Source organism: Mirounga angustirostris, unplaced genomic scaffold, assembly GCF_029215605.1.
Source record: "Mirounga angustirostris isolate CCGP_5_RB_7025 unplaced genomic scaffold, mMirAng1.0.hap1 SCAF_3, whole genome shotgun sequence".
In the NCBI taxonomy this organism is placed as follows: domain Eukaryota; kingdom Metazoa; phylum Chordata; class Mammalia; order Carnivora; family Phocidae; genus Mirounga; species Mirounga angustirostris.
The window spans coordinates 144,964,056-144,985,944 of record NW_026991711.1 but is presented as its reverse complement, the minus strand read 5'-3'; the positions used below and the strand labels follow the sequence as shown (position 1 = coordinate 144,985,944).

The window sequence follows — 21,889 nt, the reverse complement described above, 5'->3', positions numbered from 1 at the left end:
TAAAAATTAAATAAATAAAAACACAGTGCCAATTAAAATAAAGATGTGGCTTTTTTTAGACTTTGTATCTAGACTGCTCATTATCTAAGCGTCTCCAACCCAAGTCTGTACTAATGAGCTTTCCTTTCACAGGGAGATAAAGAAGCTGAATTAGGACTTCCATTTTCCCCACTTTGTGATCGGAAGTCAACGATGGTGGCCCAGTCACAAATAGGTACTACTCAGGAATGGTGGTTATGGAGGGTGGGTGTGTGTGAGCCAGTTTTCAAATGGATAAACCATGTTGTTCAAAGGGGCAACATCCATGAAAACCTCACTTCATATTCATAATAAATTTGATCTTCAGACTGATGTATATGGTGCTGAATGATAAGAATTTTGGAAAAATTCTCACAAAATGTAGTTCAATCAGCATATTAGTAAATGTAATTGTTATTTGACTTGTAACCCCTTTTCAAATAATGGACTTTCTTCTTGTGTAAGAGACAGCATTTTTTGTGTTTTGTTGCTGACGATTGTAATCTGTAATTCAATCCTTTGTATGTAGGACAATGTAATGAAAATATTAATATATCTGTGTTATCACTAAGTTTGCAATATATATTTAATACAGTAGCTTATATTCCTTCAGAAAAAAATTCTTTTGATATAAGTAGATAAGCCAGCAAGTTCAGCCCATTATTAAAACATATTGTTGCTATGCTGCATGGTCCAAATATTTGTAATGGTTATTCCCAGAGCCAGCATCTTTATGACTGCGCTGTTAAGATTAATAAACATAAGGATGCCCGCCTAACCTCTCTAGCTGCTTCCGTACCAAGTCCTACAAAGCAGCAGTCAACTGTCAGAAAGCTTCTTGCTCTGACATTTGCCCCTTCCCATCCAAGTTCCAAAAGCTATTTTTCTAGCTACCATAACACAGGTGCCTACCATTGTTTAGCAGGTGTGAATGTGACAGGGTAAGAACCTCCTCAGGCAAGCTGGAAAGAAGGGAAGTTTCTGAGGCTTGTTGCCCTAATAATATAAATTGCTATCCTGTTAGTGGAGGTGACACATCATTTGCGAGGCTCCGTATCCCAGGCATTTAAAACCACAGACAGAACGGAAGTAGCACACCGGTAGGCAATTAACATTGCTTTGAGTCGAAGGCATCAATTAAAACACAGAACTATTGAAGTTTTCTTGAATTAAAATTGCACCTTAGGGGCCGCATTTACATGTCCGGCTCTGATTTCCGGGGGGGGGGGGGGGGGGGCGTGATTTCAGGGTTGTGAGATTGAGCCCTGAGCCCCCTGTGGGCTCCAACCAGGTGTGGAGCCTGCTTGGGATTCTGTCTCTCCCTCTGCCCCTCCCCCACCCTCTCGCCCTCCCTTAAAAAAAAAGGCACCCTAATGTATACTATTACTAATCCAGTTACTTGAAATGTGAATTATTTGTATCTGATGGATGGGATATTCTTCAAATGTGGATATTTCTGGGCACAGTAGCACTTAAAAAGCCTCCCTCCAGTTTCCTCTTATATTTGGACGGTCGTTCATAGCTCCCAGGTGTGAGGCCACAAGCACTTGATTTCCAGGGGCACATCTCTCCAGGGACTTTTAGTGTTGAAGTGTGTACAGAGTGCGCAATAGGTTGTCTCCTCCACCTAAACACCACGGGGGAAGGGCTCCCTAGAGGACAGTGCCCCCTCCTCTCTATGTGTCATTTTCTATCTTGATGAGTACTTTACATTTAAAGTTGTTATTCATCCTGACATCTCAAGGTGGTGGGAATAATGCTGTCTCCCAGAGATGTTACTGTTCTCTTCACTGATTTGACAGAACACACCCACAGGCTGTGAACTAACACTTTACATCCAGAGAATAATAAACAGCAATTTGAAATATTAACACACTGGCAGAAAGCTCTGACTGATACAGTAAGGGGGAAAAAGCGGTTGCCTTCCTGTGGCCTGAGAAAAAACTTCAATTATTTCGTTTCTTTGAAGCTTAGATATTATTTTTTGTTGATTAGTAATAAATTCGAAAAGCAAGTGGAGACCTTTCAGAAAAGTAATGATCCCTCTTACTGAGAGAGGAAATTATATTCACTCTGGTTAGATTTGAATTTATTGTTAACAAGAGTATAAAACTGAATATTAAATAGGAAAGCCAATATACACGAGTTATCAGGCTTAAAATTGGATCACTTCCACTACTTGGGAGATTATTTTATAGAGCTATTAAACTATCTCTAAAGATTATGTTATTAGAATTTAAAAAAAAGATTGTTATTAGATTGAAAATAATTGCACAGGGTAAGCTGAACCAGTGTTGTAGCTGATAGTTACTATCAGGTGCATCAAACTCTTCATTATTACAGATTTTAGAATTCAAGAAATTGTAATGTTTCAATTTATAAATATATATATTTTTTTGCTTTTGTAGGTTTCATTGATTTCATAGTAGAGCCAACATTTTCTCTTCTGACAGACTCAACAGAGAAAATTATTACTCCTCTTATAGAGGAAGCCTCAAAGACAGACACTTCTTCCTATGGGGCGAGCAGGTTTGATATTTTCTCCCTTTTTGCATCCTTTTTTATCTTTGTGTTGTTTAATAACCTTTTACTTAAGATTATCTTATTATCTCTTACAGCAGGACAGGACGTTCTTAAAAGAATTATTAGGTAGTATTTCCACCTAGTGGCTAGGTGTGATATTGCATCTGCCTTTGAAATTCACTTGATGCCCACTGCAAAGTGTGTCTAATGAGTATAACACAAGAGTATTCAATACTCAGGAGACTGAAAATATCTGAATTTTCATGCAAATGCATGTGTTATGCCTTGGATATTAACATATCTAGTTGTGTCAGTTTGCTTACAAACAAACCAATTACAACCCACTTGTACATCTGGGGAGAATCCTATACCAAAAGAAGGCTTGTAGCTGATGTGGGTACAACAGGTGTGTATAACATGTAACAGTAACATCCATTATATATACAATCACTTACAGTATTTCAAGCTGAACACTTTTCATCAATAAATTTGTTAAGGCATATTATTTAAAGCTTCCAGTTGAAACCAGTCATGCTTAAATTCTTGTCCGTCCGAACACACAACTTTTGCTAGTGGCACACCAACAGACTCTCTACATGGGGCCCCAGTGAGGACACTGAGGAAATGTTCTACCCGAGGAAGATTCGGGGGAGCCCCCACTTAGAGCTCCAGAATCGTGATGCCCCTTTATTGATGTCCACCAGTGGATTCACTGCTAAGTCAGCTATGTCCACCAATGGATTCACTGCTAAGTCAGCTCACCTCAAGTTTCCACTGTTCTAATCAGGCCTAGCCACCCCAAGATGCAAGAGTGCTCCAACCTGCTGCTCTGGGAGTCCTTGACCGACCCAGGGACTTCCAGCCAGAGTCCCTGCCCTCTCCCTGAGAGGAGAAAAGGAGGGACGTGAGCAGCCCGGACGCACCCTCCAAACCGGGCCTGAGCACTTGCCTTTCTGGGTCAGCGTTTGGTTTTGTAAAGTGTTTCAGGCTTTGCTCCCTCATTTCATATCTTGACCTTTGTGTTTTGGGGGCTTTTTTTTTTTTTTTCATTGTGACTATTAGCTTCAGCACCTTTCTTGTGTTCGCAGCGTTGATTTGTTTAGACGATCAAATATGAAAGGCACCGTGAACGACGGAACCTATTCCCCAGACTACTCCCTGACAAGCGTAGACCTACAGAGCTTCAAAAACAACCTGGTGGACATCATCCAGCAGAACAAAGAGAGGTGGAAAGAGTTAGCTGCACAAGGTAGAGTTGTTTATGAAGCCTAACTGCCACCTCCTTCTTTCTTAACTCCTCCTCTAGGGTTTTGGCTTTCTTTCCCCACACCCCCTAGATTTCTTCTTTGATGAAATACACAAGCCTTTGGTGGTATCTGAAATTTGGCCAACTTTTGATTATCGCTAACAAAGTTGGTTTATCTGGTAGAAATTCTGCTCTGCTTATGTCACATGGGCTGCAAAAGTCTGTGTCCGTGGGTGGCAGTGACCTGAACATGAAGGAGGGGACGATAAAATGGTGACAAAACTTTACGTGGCAGAGTGACCTCCTGTTCATTTCTAGAAGTGCTTTGGAGCCTGTGTTTTAGGCTTTGCAAGTGGCTTTTGTGTTGCATTAGGAATGTAACACCCTGTGTCAGAGATTTGGGTGTGTTTTTTTCAATGTTCCTAAGTTATTTCTTTTGGTGACCAGTCTACTCATGCGTTGGAAAAAAATAATTCGTAATCAGCCATTAAAGGAAACAATTGGGAAGCTAGCTTCAGCTATTTCTGATATGTTTTCTGATTCAAATAAATGAGTCGATTTGGTTTACAAGGTATGTGAATTAGTATCAGTCATTATCTTTTGTGCAGGAAATTAGCTTCCTAATTCCAAATCTGGCCCCTGCCCCCCATCACGCTCCCGTCCATAGCCCTGTGTCTCTCCCGTGCTCTACTCCCTGCACAGAGGTCTCTGGCAAGTTCTTGAAATACCCCAGAGCCTTTGCAATGACTGTTTCTTCAGCCAGAGATTCTCCCCACAGCTCTCTGCAAGGCTGATTCCTCCTTGCCTGGGAAGTCTGTTGCTTAACTTTAACTTGAAAAACAGCACTTAATTAACTCACTTAATTTAATTTTCACATGGACCTTATAAGGTATATACTATTGTTATTCTCATTTACGTAAGAAAACCGAGGCAGAAGACACTTATGTGACTTTGCCCCAAATCCCATAACTAGTAAGTGAAGGAGCTAGAATTGACTCTTTCTCTCCAAATGCAGTGCTTGAAAGCCTTATGGTAGGTAGCCGCACAAGGAGGCCCTCCTTGACCACTACAAGTATCGTCCTCCAACCTGTCTTTCCCGATGAGGGCCCAGTCTAGTGCCTTCGATGTGGTGTCACTAGTCCATAATCAGTGATATTTACTTATTCCTTTTTTCTGTTTTCCACATGGGTAGCCTATGGTCCATAAAAGTTAGGACATGGTCTGTTGTGTTTTCCAGTATATCCTCAGCTCCTACCACAGTGTTGAGCATATAAGAGGCACTCAGTAAATATTTATTTAATGAAATAACTACTTAGTGAGTCACATTATTTCCTCCACCTCTGCTATTAGAAATAAAAGAAATACCATTCTCATGTCTTCATCTGACTCTGCAACTCACATTTTCCCATAAGTCTGATCTTAGTTGAAAAGAAATCTTTTCCCAGGCTTTGGTAGCTCCATACAGCCATGACGAGGGCCACGTCCTATAGTCACACGCCCCCCTCCCCCCTACTCAGAATGGCCCTGTGCTTAATTAAATCCTCTACTATCATCATCTCGAAATTCTTAAAAATTTTTGAGCCAGGGGCCTCATTTTTATTTTGCATGGGGCCCTGCAATTATGTAGCTAGTCCTGGCCATTACAGAGGGCCTTTGTAATACATTGTTGTCACTCGATAAAGAACATAACACAACACAAGACCCAGGTGGCAATACTGAAATATTGTCAAACCCATCTAACTGGAGACTTCAGATGCCTGGAATTACCCTTCTCTAGGGACAAATTATACTCAAGATATTGACCCTGAAGCACTATAAGACATAAATCCCTAACCCATAAGCTCTTTGAAAACAGGAACAATATGTATCTTATTGTCATCATTTTCTCAGAGCTAACATGTCCCTGGCAGAGTGTAGGTGCTTTAAAATTATTTAATGAGTATAGTTTTGAATAAATGAATGAATGAATGAATGAATACTTAAACTCCACTTTGAATGTATTTATTCAGAAAGGAAAACAAATAAATATATATATTTTCAGCGATGGAAGGCAGAGAAGAGGCAAGCAAGACCTGAGATCCCTCCTGTGTGCCAGGCATTTTACATGGATTATCCAATTTCCTCCTGCAACAACCTTCCTGACTAGAAATGATTACCCTTGCTTTATACACATGTATAAAGGATCACACAGCTTCTAAGCACTAGAGTCAAAACTATTCTGATTCTTTACCCAACGTTTTTCCCACTGCACACTAGCACCTCCTATTATACTCTTTCAAAAATTTTTGAAAAAAAGTATTCATCTTCAATGAACCCAAAAATCCAATTGACCAAAACACTCTCTCTTCCAAGAAAGTTTTAACTAAAAGAAACAACGATAAACCGCAAACATCAACCTATCACCTGGAACCTATTTGTCATAAACTGGTGAAAGAAAACTCTGTCAGAATTGGCTTAGGGACTAAAAGTGCTCCCTTCCTAATAAACTTTCTGGCACTGTGCTCTTTTGAAGATTTTGTTGCACAGGGACAGTAAACTTTAGGTGCATATAAAATTCTCAATGTACATTTCTGGAATTGAGGAATAATATCTGAGTCCTATCATTGGAAAAGATAGAACCAAGATTTGAATACAGACAGCCTGGTTTTAGCAAATTAAAACCATAGATCATTTTGATAATATCATTTCCAAGGGGTAGTTGTGTAGAGTACACACATTTTAAGTAAAGCAACTACTGCCAGATTTATTTTATTTATAACATTGCATGTTTGGTTTCTATTTCCAATGCAGTGGTGAACTAGATAAACTTAAAGAAATATCTCATGGTAAAAACAACTAAAAATGTGGGGTGGAATATTGCTAACAAGAAATTGACAGAGACAGTGCTTCTAGAACTATCTCCCTGTCTCCTCGCTTATAACAAATATTAAAAAGCATGTTGCTTTCAACAAAAAAAGAAGGAAGAAAGAAAAAGAAAGAAAGAAAGACAGAAAGAGAGAGAAAAGCTGATACCCTCAGAACTTATCCAAATAAAGATCAAACAGAAATTGAGAGAGATAAGGAAACTTTGGAGATAGAATCTCTCTGGAGGGCATCTGCTTACCTTTGCTGGAGTTCTGGGTTTGCAGACTGAATTGACTACCACACTGGGTTTACACTAGAAATGCAAATTTGATTCTACATTTATTTATTTATTTTTAAGATTTTTATTTATTTGACAGAGAGAGACACAGCGAGAGAGGGAACACAAGCAGGGGGAGTGGGAGAGGGAGAAGCAGACTCCTGCTGAGCAGGGAGCCTGATGCGGGGCTCAATCCCAGGACCCTGAGATCATGACCTGAGCCAAAGGCAGACGCTTAACAACTGAGCCACCCAGGCGCCCCTTGATTCTACATTTAAAAATTCTGTTAATGCAACTTACCTTATTAAGGATCAAAAGATAAAAATCTAAGATCTCAAGAGATACAGAAAGAACATTCCAGAAAATTCAGTATCTATTCATGATAAAAATTATTAAAATTAAAGCTTAATCTACTATTTCCATTTTCCCACTTTTCTTGCCTTCATTTTTACTGCTTGAGTTGTTTCTTTTTTCCATTGCAATTCATTTCCTTGATGGTTTGAAATATTTACTCTTTATTCCTTTCATTTTCATGATTAATTAGAAAATTTTAAATGCATAATCAATAGTAGATAACAATGAAGTTAGTAACTTCACCCTTCCACAAAATAATACAAAACCTTATAAAACTTTGTCTCTGATATTTTTAAAAGCTTCTAAAATGCAGACTTTATATTTAATAATTAAAATTTAAAACATGTCCTTGAAATCCGATAATATGAGGAGTATTGCTTTTTAACATCGTTTTCAAAAATCAAGCTAGTGTAGGAAGACTTTCTCAAGGTCTCCTCCATGCATGCATAGCTCCTCAGCAAGCTGGAGATATGTGGAGAGCTATCTCAGACCTTCCACGGCTCTCTAATTGCTAGGATTTTTCTGTGAAATGCTGCTCATCTACCAGTTACCCAAACTTGGACTGCAGCCTCAGGCTTGCAAAGCTGTGAGTTTCCCCCCATTTTTTCTAAACTAAACCCATGCTTTACATTGTAGAAACCAGGGTCTTTAGCCCTCTGCTCCTATTCCAAATTGAGCCTACCACCTCTAGCAGGAAAACTGGTTTCTGCTGCCATTCTCAAGTCAGGGTTGGCAGGGAGGTTGGGAGTAGCTCTGGGCAAAAAGTTCACAGATTCCTGGGACACCTGGGTGGCTCAGTTGGTTGAGTGGCTGACTCTTGGTTTCTGCTCAGATCATGATCTCAGGGCCCTGGGATTGAACCCCACGTCAGGCTCCGTGCTCAGTTCAGTGGGGAGTCTGCTTGAGGAGTCTCTATCTCCCTCTCCTCAGCCCTCTCTCTGCTTGTACACTCTCTCTCTCTCTTTAAAATACATACATCTTAAAGAACAAAAAACGGATCACAGATTCCTTCTGTTCTTACCTTTTGCTCATGTGCATCAGAAGACATGAACAAAACATTCACTCTAGCACTATTCTTGAGAGCAAAAAAACTGAAAACAACAGCAAGATAGATTCACAATCTGTGGTATATTCATATTATGGAAAAGCACACAACTGTTAAGATAAATGAACTTTAGGGGCACCCGGGTGGTTCAGTCATTAAGTGTCTGCCTTCAGCTCAGGTCATGATCCTGGAGTCCTGGGATTGAGCCCCGCATCAGGCTCCCTGCTCGGCGGGAAGCCTGCTTCTTCCTCTCCCACTCCCCCTGCTTGTGTTCCTGCTCTCGCTCTCTCTCTCTGTCAAATAAATAAATAAAATCTTTAAAAAAAAAAAGATAAATGAACTTTAGGTGTGAGTCCCAACAGGGATGGAAGACACAAATACTATTGAGCAAAATACACAAGCAGCTTCAGTATAGCAAGATGCCATTTATAGAGAAATTTTTTAAACCTATAAACTAACCAGTAGATTTTAGAAGACACTTAGCTTCATACCTAGAACTGTTAAAGAAGCATGTCTCTTTAGAGCTAGCCCCCAAATGACAAACATAAGTATTGGTTCTCCCCTGAGGCAAAGGAGTTACTTTCGTAAGCCACTTGATGGTTTGGTTTGTGTTTAGACACAAAAATTACAAATTGAACCAGATCCACCAAGTCCACCTTGATCAGAACAAAACCACAAATCAATCCCAGAGCTGTTTTCTTTCCCGTCTTCTCAAAGAAGATGTGTATTTGAGAAAAAAACAAGTTATGTCCCAAAATGGAATCAGGGTGTTGGGGGTGGGGGGGTGTCAGACTGAAATGGAAAGCAGTATGTTTCTTATTGTACTTAAACTTTCTGATTTATTTGATGTTGATTCAAACCCCAAAATACTAGGGCTCAAAGGCAAGTAACAAGTGAGGAAAGGAGGCAGCGTGGGAACCAAGGCGCCATAAGATTTGCCCATTGCGCACCAGTAACAGCTGTTTAGAACCAGAAGGAAACCTAGTGCTAGGTGAAGGCGAGCTTGACATTTTAAAATATGCATTAAAATTGTCAAACACACAAGTGTTTTCTAGTCTCTTTTGGGAGCTTATTTCCTACATAAATGCTCCGGAGTGTTCAGTATGGTATCATTCATTTGAAATTTTTAAGACCCACTTTTTCTTTAGTAGCTCGTAAGATCCACCAAAATGGAAAACAAATTAAGATTTTGGTTAGAATTACTTTGATATCAATTTGGAGAGAATTATCTTTATGATGGCGAGTCTTCCTATTCATATATATCTTATATGTCTTCTTCCATGTTTCTCAGAAAGTTTACTTTTACTTCATAGTAATAATAATGGTGATGGAAATATACTTGTTAGATGGCTGGCACCACATTAAGCATATTATATACCATGTAATCACTGTTTATCCTTAATAATAATTTATTTCAAAATGTTGAATATATCTTGTTGGATTTCCCATCAGTATTTTATATTTTTTGTTATTTTTGCAAATGGTTGTTTCTCATTGGTGTATAGAAGTACAATTTGCTTTTGAATACTGATCTTCTGCAAATAATGACAGTTTTTTTTATTTCCCAAATGTATACCTTTAATGATTGTTTTTCTTGAATCAACTCCATTAGCAAGTTTATCCAGAATCATCTGAAATGGAAGCGGTGATAGCATTTGGCTTGTCTCTAAATTTAGAAGGAAGGTGTTTCATGTTTCATCATTAAGTGTGGTATTTCCTAATTTTGTTTGATCTGCTCTTTATGAGGTTATGTTTCCATCAATAATTTGTTAAGAAAATGTATTTTTTTATTTTTTTAATTTAAATACAAGTTAGTTAACATATAGTGTAGTATTGGTTTCAGAGAAAATGCATTTTACAGGGAACATTTAGTTTTCTCAACTGTCTTTTCTGTGGCTCTTAAAATAGTTCAATAATTTTTTTTGATTGGTTCATATAATGATTTATATTAATAGGTTTTCTAATGTTGAACCACCTTATATTCCTTGATTAGGCCCAACTAATTGTGATGTATTAACTTCTTTAAATTTATGTATTACTTTTGCTGATTTAAAAAAAAAATCTATATTTATGATGAGATTAGCCTGCAATTTTCCTTTCTCATACTTGTAGTTCTGGTATTAAGGATACACTAGCCTCAGAAAATGAGTTGGAGTTTTTAAATTCTTTTTTTTTAAGATTTTTTAATTTATTTATTCATTTGAGAGAGACAGAGAGACAGAGAGAGCATAAGCAGAGGGAGCAGCAGAGGGAGAAAGAGAAGCAGACTCCCTGCTGAGACGGGAGCCTGATCTGGGGTTCATTCCCAGGACCCTGGGATCATGACCTGAGCCAAAGGCAGATGCTTAACCGACTGAGCCACCCAGGCGTCCGGAGTTTTTAAATTCTTGAGAGTTTGTGAGCCTTAAATTGGCATTGAATGTTTGGCAGAATTTACTTTCAAAAACCAGGCAAGCCTACTGTTTTCTTTGTGGGATAATTTTCATCTGCTGATTCAATTTTCTTAATAGTTATAGAGGACTAATTAAGTTGTTTACTTTTTAGTTTTTTTAAAAAATATATTGTGAAATATACCACAAAAGAACATATAAAAACATATATGTACTATTTGTAAATATTTGTACTATATGTAAATAACACAGCCTACAAACAATAGCATGCTGACAAGTTTAACAACCGGCTCAAAAAAAGTGTACACACACACATATATACAGGTTTATCGTGACTATTACTGATAGAAAGGATGTGTAGCACGTAATTTAAAAGTAACAATAAAATATACAGTAGCCTTTGTTGTGAATTCTGTGTAGATAATTGGTTTTCACAGAATACTTTCACTGATTTTTGCCAGACTCTGTGTCTTTGGTCCACTTATGGTTGCAACTGACAAATGTAAGTTGTTCACATATGATCGATATTTTCATTTATATCAAGGAGTAAGATGAAATATAAAAAACACACGTCAGAACTTAGAAAACATAGAAGGCGTATGTCACCTTCACTTGTTCATTGAAAATGCAAATGACTTCTTGGTCATTTGATTGGATAATGGTTTTTGAATACTGGAAAAAAAATTTCTTCAAATTTCTGTGCTATTTACAATGTAGCCGTTATAGACATGAAACACTTTTAAATTTAATCTGTTTTTTAAATCATTATCTCCACCACTGTAGACAACAGTGAAACAATAAATGAAGCCCTGATTCACAAAGTTTGATGTATCCATGGTGCAAATATTCCCACCATGTCCAGTTTCAAGCTATCAGTATGAAGTCTCTGACCATGGGAGCTGGGAAAAGATACGCACATAAGATATTTGCATCATACAGATTTGGTGGATATAATTAACCTCAAGACCTAGATAATGAAAAAATGGGTCAAAATAATTAGGAAAAGATTTTTAGATATTTATCACCTTTGTTTTAAATACAATATATTTAATTGTAATTTTCTATAATTTTATTTTTAAGAATGACTAGATTTAACAATTTCATGATAATTATTTCTCTCTCTTTTTTGTTTCTTAGCTGTTACTCCTATTTGTGTAACTGTAAACAATACATAGTTTAGTTTTGCATGTTTTGGTGTAAATGGTATCATGTGGGATACATTCTTTAAGGAATATCTTTCTACTCAGTGCCATGTTTTCTGAGCTTTATCCATGATGAGGCAAGTCGCTATTATCTGTCTCATCAGGGAATTTTTGGATCTTGATAGAAAACAGATTTCTAAAAAAAAATTTAAAAAGGATATTAAGTAGTTAGGTTTTTTAAATAATATATTTATAATATATCCATTTCTTAGCCCATAAATCAGGTGCACAAATAATATAACTTCTGTTATTCCTCTGTGACAAAACATAGTGTCTAGCTGAAGGCCCCACGCTACATGCTTGAAGCAAACAGAAGCTTGTCATTCAAGTGTTTTAACTGAAGCAGAGTAAGCCTATTCCACTTAGGGTTCTTAACCTCCTTTTCTTCTTCTTTTTTAGATGCCATCGAAGTTCCTAATGTGATGTTAACCTTGGGATAACCACCTTGCTTGACTTCTGTTCTTTCCCTTTCATCTCTTTAGACATACCCTGCCCCATCTGCTTCTTGCTATTACCACCTCCTGCCTCTGACACTTGACCCCCTGTTTCAGCCACTGTAGGCCACCAAACCTTCACCATCCCCTTTGCTTGATCTCTCATTCTCCTTTTCTCCTAATGCTTCTGAGACCTGATCGTTAAGCATTACACCCAAACCAGCTACACAGCAGGACTTTCCCTGCCACATGCCTACATCACTCTGTGGTATATTTCTGTGCTTTTATCCCGTAGATCTCTATTAGGGTTCTGGACCCATTGTTTTTTTCTTATTTGCCAGCAATCCCTATCAGTCCCTAACAGTGCTCCTAACAATTCTACATCTGCTGCTTAGAGACAATAAAAATAGATTGTTTTTCAACAACAACTTGTCCATATTACTTTGTATTGAATTACTTTAAAAGGTTATGTTTTTTCAATATTTATTTGTAAAATGTTTGTTATTCCTTCCCGTTATCTTTTTAATGAATCAAAACTCATCATGTAGACAAAATTATAACTTTTAAACTCCCAGGACTCAATTCTAAGCATCTTTTTGAGAAAATAGATGCATACTGTTTAGATTTCAGAAGGGACAATTAATCAAATGGAGGGAAGCAAAGTCTTTCAGATAAAAAACTAGAGCTCATTCTGGGGGCATCTGGGTGGCTCAGTCAGTTAAGCGGCTGACTTAAGCTCAGGTCATGATCCCGGGGTCCTGGGATGAGCCCTGCTTCGGCTCCATGTGCTGTGGGGAGTCTGCTTGTCCCTCTCCCTCTCCCTCTGCCCCTTACACTGCTCATGCTCTCTCTCTCTCCCAAATAAATAAAATCTTACAAAGGAAAAACAAAACAACTAGAGCTCACTCTCATTTTCTCTCTAATCATGGTTCAAAAACACAACAGTTTAAATGAGATCTTACTAGTAATTTTTAAATTGTATATTTCAAATTATTAGTAAATTAAATTATATATTATGCATTTAGTTTATTCTTATTTCCAATTTAATCTCTTTAGCTGACATTCTATGTTATATTATCAGTACAATAGAGCAGAAGTACAACAGATATAATGGAACAGAATTATGAAGTTTTAAGAGGTGGTATTCACCAAGGTCACTTACCCCCAGGAGAGCTTGCATACAGTTGGAACAGTGAATATGTGCTTATTCATTCACTCGTTCATTTATTATAAAGGCAGAACTCAGTAGTTTTCAACCCTGGCAGCCTATTAGCATCCTCTGGGCTATCTTATTTTTTAAAAGTTCAATATGGCTTATCTCTAGTTTACAGAGGTAGGTCAAAATAGAACACTTTTGTGCATTTAAATGAATGCAGAGGACATGGAGGGGGGAGAACAGGAAATTAATCAGTTATGGTCAAGACAAGCCAAGTACAGATTAGAATCAGAGCCAGCTTCACCCTGGCAAGCTGTACTCAGGAAACAACAGCATGTACCTTGGTAACTATATCCCTTAAAATATCTGTGTCTTAGGTCACATATCTTCTCTGGAACATTTGCCTTCTGCCCCTCTACTTTCATCCTTGTTCTTTCTTCCTCATGGAATTCACTTCTTGGGCCCCCTCCTCCACTTTGCTGCTTAAAATCCTACCTATCTTCCAAAACTCTGCTAAACTGCCTTTTCCAAGAAGCTATCCCTTAGTTATGTAAGCATAGCTGTCTTATTCAGACTCCAGTTGGGGTATTTATCACATTCTGACTTGCATTCTCAAAATGGGAAGAGAAAAGTGCATTCAAAAGGGGCCTACCAAAAGCAGTGTTTGGAGTACGAGTGGGAATGGAGAGGACTTTCAGGATATGTTTCCAATTGCACATGTCTCCTGGAGATTCCAACATTCCCCTTTGGAGGTGTGTACCATCTCTCACCTAGCGAGAGCCACTGTATATTATGAGATATTGTGATTTGAGTGTGTCGCAGATATTAAAGCTGTGGAACCTGACAAAAAGTTGAGAACTACTAATGAGGTCACCACAAAAATATTTACAGAGGCCTACTATGTGCAAAACAAAAGCCGATAGGATTTTTGAAGAAGAGAACTAATGGAATATTCCACTTTAGATCTCCAGTGGTTCCTGCTCAAGGCCAGATAAGAACTTGGTCAGTATCGGGTAGAGGAGAATTGACTCCATTTTATGAAGGTCTGAATTTAGTGATGAGACCCTATAAATGAAATATTACCCACTATGTTGTACCATATATTTTTTGTTAGCTAAAAGATCTAAAAAGAGTGGCACCTGGTGGCTCAGTCGTTAAGCGTCTGCCTTCAGCTCAGGTCATGATCCCAGAGTCCTGGGATCGAGCCCCGCTTCGGGCTCCCTGCTCCATGGGAAGCCTGCTTCTCCCTCTCCCAGTCCCCCTGCTTGTGTTCCCTCTCTTGCTGTGTCTCTCTGTCAAATAAATAAATAAAATCTTTAAAAAAAAAGATCTAAAAAGAGAAAATAAAAAGCTGATAAATGGAAAAAGGGAAAACTAAATGGGGGGATGGTCCCCAAAAGCCTCTTCTCTTGCACAGTATCTATACTTGCTCTGTTTTCAGACACCCAAAACCTACTCACTTGCTCTAATTTTACTTAGATGAGCAATTTGAGCAATCACTGCAAGAGTTCACAGGAGTTTTGTAGCCTCTGAAAACTCTGGGGTGAAGTGTGTGACAGTGGAAATCTGGGGGGTAGGGAAAATAATGGTGGGGACGAAAGTAGTGGATTGGATGTTGCACTGTTGAGCAGAGGTGATGGGGGCAGAATAAGATCAAAGCCATGGGCAGGAAGTAGGGACCAGCTCTCTGAGACTGTTCTCTCCTTCTGGTGCTACTCTTTTCTGGCAATTGTTACCAGAATTTCTAACTAGAACTTCGGGGTGTCACACTGCTAAAACATTGGCCTAGGTTCAAGACTTTGTCATAGTCCCCCAATAATTCCAAGTTCCAAGGACATTGGAAGCTTTGTCGTCTTAACAATAAACCTCCGAGCAAAATGTAAATCTGTTTGTCATCACTCACCTCTATTCTTTCTCCAAAACCTTTTAGTCTCATATTCCTCTTGATTCACAATCTCAACTCCTCTCTTCCCCCTCTTGGCCACTAAAATCCCCTCCGTTGTACAGAACAATTTAGCTCTGGCCTCAAATCTAACCCATTGAACAAAACAAAAGCCTGATTAATGGTCTAAAATGACATCTCTAGTTCTTCACGCATGCTTAGGCGTGTCTGGAATGCTCATGATTTGGTTAGTTATTTTCAACTTCGTTAGAATCCCTCTAAAAAGCTTTATCTCCTATCATCATCAGGACATTTTTAAAAAACTTAATCACTGTACCTATGACCTATCTTTGTAATCAGAAAATCATCATAAGAGTTACTAAGTTAGATATTTGCTTATTTTTTCACATTTTATAATTTATTTGAAATGTACTGAATATGTAATAATATTTTAGTCAAACAGAATTATTTAAAATCATATCTTGCTAGAAAACTTCAAAGATTTTCTCAACAGGAAAAAGAAAATTTAAAAAAATAGGTTTTGTATCATTGCTTGAAAAATTAAAACACAAAACTAAAAGATTTTCCCGCCAGAAATAAAGGAGATAATTAAAACTGATGGGAAAGTATTAAAATATTTTTAAAAGATCAAATTTACATTATGATTAACACGACATTTTAATAGACTGTGATAGGTTCACTAATTAAACCTTATGTATTGTTATTCGTATTTGAAATATCTTAAAATGCAGTATTGTGTATTACAGTATGTATGAAAGTGGATGTTTGTAATCTTATTGGTCTTAATGCTAAATAGAATGCAGAATCCTTTTCTACTAAGTACACATTTACTTGTCAGGCTATACCGAGTTCTGTCATGGTCTCTCTCCTATTTAATCAGCCAAACAGCCCTATGATTTAGGTACTATCACCATTTTACCAACGTGAAAACTGAGGTCTGCGGGGGCGAGTTAGTTACCCAAATCACAGGTTTGCACACATATTACAAATGAATCTTGCTCATTCCTTTTAACAGTTTAATATAGTACACAAAAAACAGCATCATGGTAGTAGTAAATCCAGAAAGAGAAAACAACTTCTTCTGAAAACTTACCTCAGAGAGCAGCATAATTGCTTCATCAAATCTACTTCTGTTTAGTCTCAACACAACTGATCCCATAAGCTTTCAAGTGGTGTGTTATATCCCATAGATATTATTTTAAAAAGTTGAAAATTATGAATTTGGGAGGGAATTTTACATCGTTTATATATCTTCCCATGGATCATTTACACAAACATTTATTACAGAAACCTCACAAGGTCAGAATTACAGTCTGATAAAACTGTAGCTCAGAGAATTTAAGTTGTTGAAATCCATACAGTTAGTCTTTGAAAAGGCTGGGATTTGTGCCTAGTTTGTCTAAATTCAAAGCCAGTAACCTTCTGGATAGTTTCTGGATCATCTTCTAGAAGTTAGTTATGACAGGTTAGTTTATTTACATTTTCTAAATTTTCTTACAGAAGTCTTGCCCAAACTGTTTGCTGATGGAGGAACTGTAACAGCAGCAGAATTTAGGGGCATTTTGGGGCACCGGGTGGCTCAGTTGGTTAAGCGTCTGACTCTTGGTTTTGGCTCGGGTGTGATCTCGGGGTCGTGAGATTGAGCCTGTGTAGGGCTCCGTGCTCAGCGCAGAGTCTGCTTGTCCCTCTCCCTACCCTTCTGCTCCTCCCCACTGCTCGCTCGCTCTCTTTCTCTCTCTCTAAATAAATAAAGTCTTAAAAAAAAGAATTTGGGGGCATTTTAAGTGATACTGTTCGAGTGTGTGAACTCCCCAGTTGTATTTACACGGACAATAGAAGTTGGAAAGAAGGCAGAAGGAGCAGGCTTGCATTCCCTAGTGATTATGGGCTGGCTCAGTGATGAAGAAATGGTTTCTCCACGGGTGCTGGGATGAGGACAAGCAGAGATCTGTGCTGGTAGCAACACAAGTAGAAAGATGTGCTCCTTACTCAATTTGGAAGTAAAGCTGATTTATCTTTTGAGATTGTATCCATAGTTGGATGTAGTCAGATATATGAAATTATTCCCAGAAGGTTCCACTGATCCTCTCCATCCTAGGCATGCCTCTTGTTCTTTCTATTTGGTCAAGGGCACTCTAACAGATGGTCCTTATTGAGTATTACAAATCATTTTTTTTTCTTTCTCAAGCACTAGTTCATTGTTACACTTAACAATTTTAACTCATTCTGTCTTTACCATCATTTTAGTTGGGTCACTCAGAACTTAAGACATATATTGATTCATACACAGTGTATCCTACATTTATATACAATTGAATAAATGTAAGTAATTCCTATGGTAAAATTTTCAGTATCTGTGTTTCAGTGTATTTTTTCAGTGTCCAATATTCTTTTCCTTAAAAATATATTTCTATAACTCTCCTAAAGATTTAAATGTAAAGGCTTGTGAATAGTAAAGGGAAGAAACTTAACTTCCAATGATTTAAAAATTGCTCTGAAACCCGTATTCAGCCAAAAATGTCCTCCTATACTTTACCATAATGTTTATGAGTTTACCAAATGCTTATGAGTTAAAGAAATTACTTATTTTTTTAAAGGTTTTATTTATTTATTTGTCAGAGAGAGAGGGCACAAGCAGGGGGAGTGGGAGAGGGAGAAGCAGGCTTCCCGTGGAGCAGGGAGCCCGAAGCGGGACTCGATCCCAGGACCCTGGGAGCATGACCTGAGCCAAAGGCAGACGCTTAACTGACTGAGCCACACAGGTGCCCCTAAAGAAATTACTTATGGTATTTATATTGAATTATAAAAAGTAGGATTATATTGTGCATGACTATAACTTATGAGAGACACGCAAAAGAAAAGTTTAATGATTTTCTTGATGCTTTCTCAGTAGATTAAGGAATGATAGAATGTAATCATACCTAAAAGTCAAGTCATAACCTATTTAAGAGCATTGGTCCTCTAACTCTGTATCTCTACAAAGAATTCGATATTTTGTTAGGATTATCAAAATATATTACTAGAAAAAAGGCAAAAGGACAGGAAGTACGATTATATTTTTATTTTTAAAATAAGTCACAGATCCCATATTATTTCTTTATAGAATATGGTCCTACATCCTAATACTTGTATACTATTTGCTAGTAGACAATATTAATATCCTGCAAGATAGCCTCTTATTTGATTCTGAGGGTGTCTACTCTATTTGAAATCAACTAGAATTGAGCTCCTGAGAATCCAGGCTTTTTAGGCAACAAATCAAATGGTGAAAAAAATAAGTAGAATTAGGAAAAAAAAAATCATTTCAAGACCACTATTGATGAATACAAAAATCACAAAAGGTTTTAGGAGCAAAAGTAAAATATATTGAAAATTAAGAAAAAAATCAATTGGGACATCTGGGTGGCTCAGTTGGTTAAGCATCTGCCTGGGATGGGTCCTGGGATCGAGCCCGCATTGAGCTTCTTGCTCAGAGGGGAGCCTGCCTCTCCCTTTCCCTCTGCCTGCCACTCCCCCTGCTTGTGCTCTCTCTCTCTCTGACAAATAAATAAAACCTTTAAAAAAAAAGAAATCAATTATATTTACCTTCATAATTTTTCCACCATAATTCCTACAAACATGGATAATTACAAATGCCAAGTATAATTTAGTTTTTCACAACTTTTTAATAATATGGTCTCAAGGTTTTTTAAATAAGTACCCTTTTTTTCAAAAGCAAAAACCAGTTCATATAAGTGTTCAGTTTTCCTGATCAGTAAACCTCCTTAAGTAAAACCTCATGCGTGGTGGCAGCTCTAGTTTGACCAAAAAACTTGGAGATTTCAATCTACTTGCTGGAAATCTGCCTGGCCCCATGAGAGAAAAGGAATCCATTTTTGCAGATTGCACAATTGGTATCACTGACCACAAAAGCTACAAATTCCTTAATTGACCTGGTTGAACTGCTATGGCTACGCCAGCATCTTTATGCTTTCAAATATCTAAACGGCATTTTGTAGCATTTCTCTTTACTAGGATAATATGTTGTGTCAATTAATTTTCTTTGAGCATCTAATCACTTATTGTGTCATTTCTGCAATAAAGCTTATATTTTCACTTTGGAGGTCCCTTTTCTAAAACATCAAAAAGGTAATGTGACTTTCATAAACTTTATCTTTTACATCAATTCTACCATTTTTCTGAACAAATTCTGTAATAGTTCTCTGCCACTAAAAAAAAAAAAGATTGATAAAAATTTAAGGGACAGATATCCTTGAAAAGGTATTTCTATTATAGTAGAAGTGAACATCAGGAGTAAAATGGCTCCATATACTGTTCTTTTGTGGGATTTGAGAATGACTTGTCCAATATATAATTCAGTTTATAAGTTTAGCCAAGTTATTTTCCCCCTGAAAAACCTGTCTTTTTAAGAGCTGCTCTTATATACCTTCTTTACTGTGATTCCCTAACAGTTGACTTAATGGTTAATTGTAGTAGACTAGTAGAAACACCCCAATAATTAATTAGCTGAGACTGGCTTTGTGTCTAATACCAAAGAACATATTTTCACAAAGAAGTTTATTTATTCTTATTCTCTGTCTCTGCCTTAGGGAAAAAAAAAAAACTATCATTTACCGTCAGATTTAATTTCAAAGATAAGGCATAAACTCATACTAAGGAAAGAAAAAAACATAGCTATTAAATAAACTTTACCCAGGAAGGCTGCATAGTGTAGAGTTAGGACCTAGAACTCTGGACTTAGACTATCTGTTCAATCCTGGTCCCATCACTTACTTGCTGTGTAACATTGAGCAAGTTATTTTATCTCTCTGTTTCAGTTTGCTGATTTTTAAAGTGAGGATTGTAAAAATTGTGTCTATCTCAAGAGCTGTTGTGAAGATTAGATGAGTCAATACATGTGAAGAATTTAGAATTTAGTGCTTTCTGCAGTAATTCTTATTCTCTCCTGGGCTCACATATGTGCCTTCAAACTACATGGAGATCTCATAGAAGGCTTCCTTAAGGAAGTATATTATAGAAGAACACTACTTGATCACAATAATTTTGATATGAGATAAAGCAATGGAATATTTCATGAGAAAATATGCAATGGATCAATTCCATCAATTGAGTGGATGTATTGTAAATTGATCTTGACTCTTCTATCACCTTTCCATTCTTAATTAGTCCATCAAAATTACCTGGAAAGTATCTCTTCAAAGTATCTCTCAAGTTCATCCAGTTTTCTGCAGGAGTGAGTGAAGGAATGGAAGTGGCTTATTCCGAATGACGGATATAGCCGCCCAATTTGTAGAGCTGAAAATGAACAACCTTTATCTAAATGCTTTCTGTCAAGGATTCTGCCACTTAAGATACTTGCCTTTATTTTTTCTTGGCATAGAATCCTTTAGGAAAACAACAACAACAACAAATTTTAAAAAGGGTATTCTGTACACCTAAGTGCCCTCAAAAGGAAAAGATTTTAGCTAATCCAGCAAACTTAGTTTATAGCAATTCACTTACTTTCCAAAAGAATATTTTACCGTCTTAGCTTTTATCCCTTAAAGTATGCCTAAATTTAGACCAAATACAGTCCAAACTCTTTAGTTCTGACTTTACTCCTTCTGGGACTTCTGTTCATACTTTGGCTAATATAATGTTCCCTTGTTAACTATAGGAATGTAGGGAATTCTCAGAAATCATGAAAAAAAGACATAGCTGAAATCTTTGACCTTTCTTTCATATATTTAATTTCTATGAAGAAATTATGAAAAAATGAAGGTAAATAAAAATGATCCAAGGGATCTCTTCAGGTAGGATTTAATACATAAGCCTTCAAGAAGAAATGGTGAAAATCTTCAAGAATCTAATGTCGAAACTTCATTTCCGTAACCTCTTTGAAGCCCAACATAGGCTCATTCTTTAGCAAGACAACTGGTAGTGAGTGATGTTGGAAGTCTTGACTAATTTTGATTTGTATCAGGACACTGTCGTGGAAATAAAGAGGTATTCAGGACAAAGACCCATTCAATAATATTAACTCATGGGACTCATTCAGAAGGGTCCTATGTTCCCAAATCACCCTTCCATCTTGGGCTAGGCTTCTTTAAAACATGCTGAGCAAGTCTGCTGATTAAAGAAAATCCAGAGACTGGTAAGAAATAGAAATCTCATCAAATAAGAAGTTCAACAAGAATGAGATAATAGTTTTGATGTTAGTAATGTAGAAATAATAGAGCACCCATGATTTATTTTAAATAAATTCTCCTCCATCATGAGAGTAATCCTGTTATATGAGTCTTGATAGATTAAAGATTGCATCACTCCCCACAATCCTGGCTAAATGTTGTAGATCAATAAAGTGCTGTGTGACTAATTGCTTAAAGTGCTTTTATTTTAAAGCATGGATTTACAATTTATAAGCATACTGTAATAGGAACAACTTGCATTACGACCAAGAGAAGCAATTTATTCCACTACAACTTTTAAAAACTCTAAGTAGATGAGACACTCTCCAC

General features: G+C 37.2%; 1 protein-coding gene across 3 annotated transcripts in view; it reads left to right on the top strand.

Moving 5' to 3' along the window:
- PDE1A (phosphodiesterase 1A) overlaps positions 1–21,889 on the top strand; it is a 237,086-nt gene that overhangs the window by 204,960 nt on the left and 10,237 nt on the right. For 2 of the 3 annotated variants that reach the window (XM_045868406.1, XM_045868407.2), the window contains 3 exons: positions 133–214; positions 2,427–2,547; positions 3,630–3,790. In XM_045868406.1, coding sequence (XP_045724362.1) covers positions 133–214; positions 2,427–2,547; positions 3,630–3,790 — 364 coding nt within the window. Of the gene's footprint in view, positions 1–132; positions 215–2,426; positions 2,548–3,629; positions 3,791–12,298; positions 13,091–21,889 lie in introns of those variants that run through there. The other variant, XM_054506108.2, reaches the window with a different exon arrangement.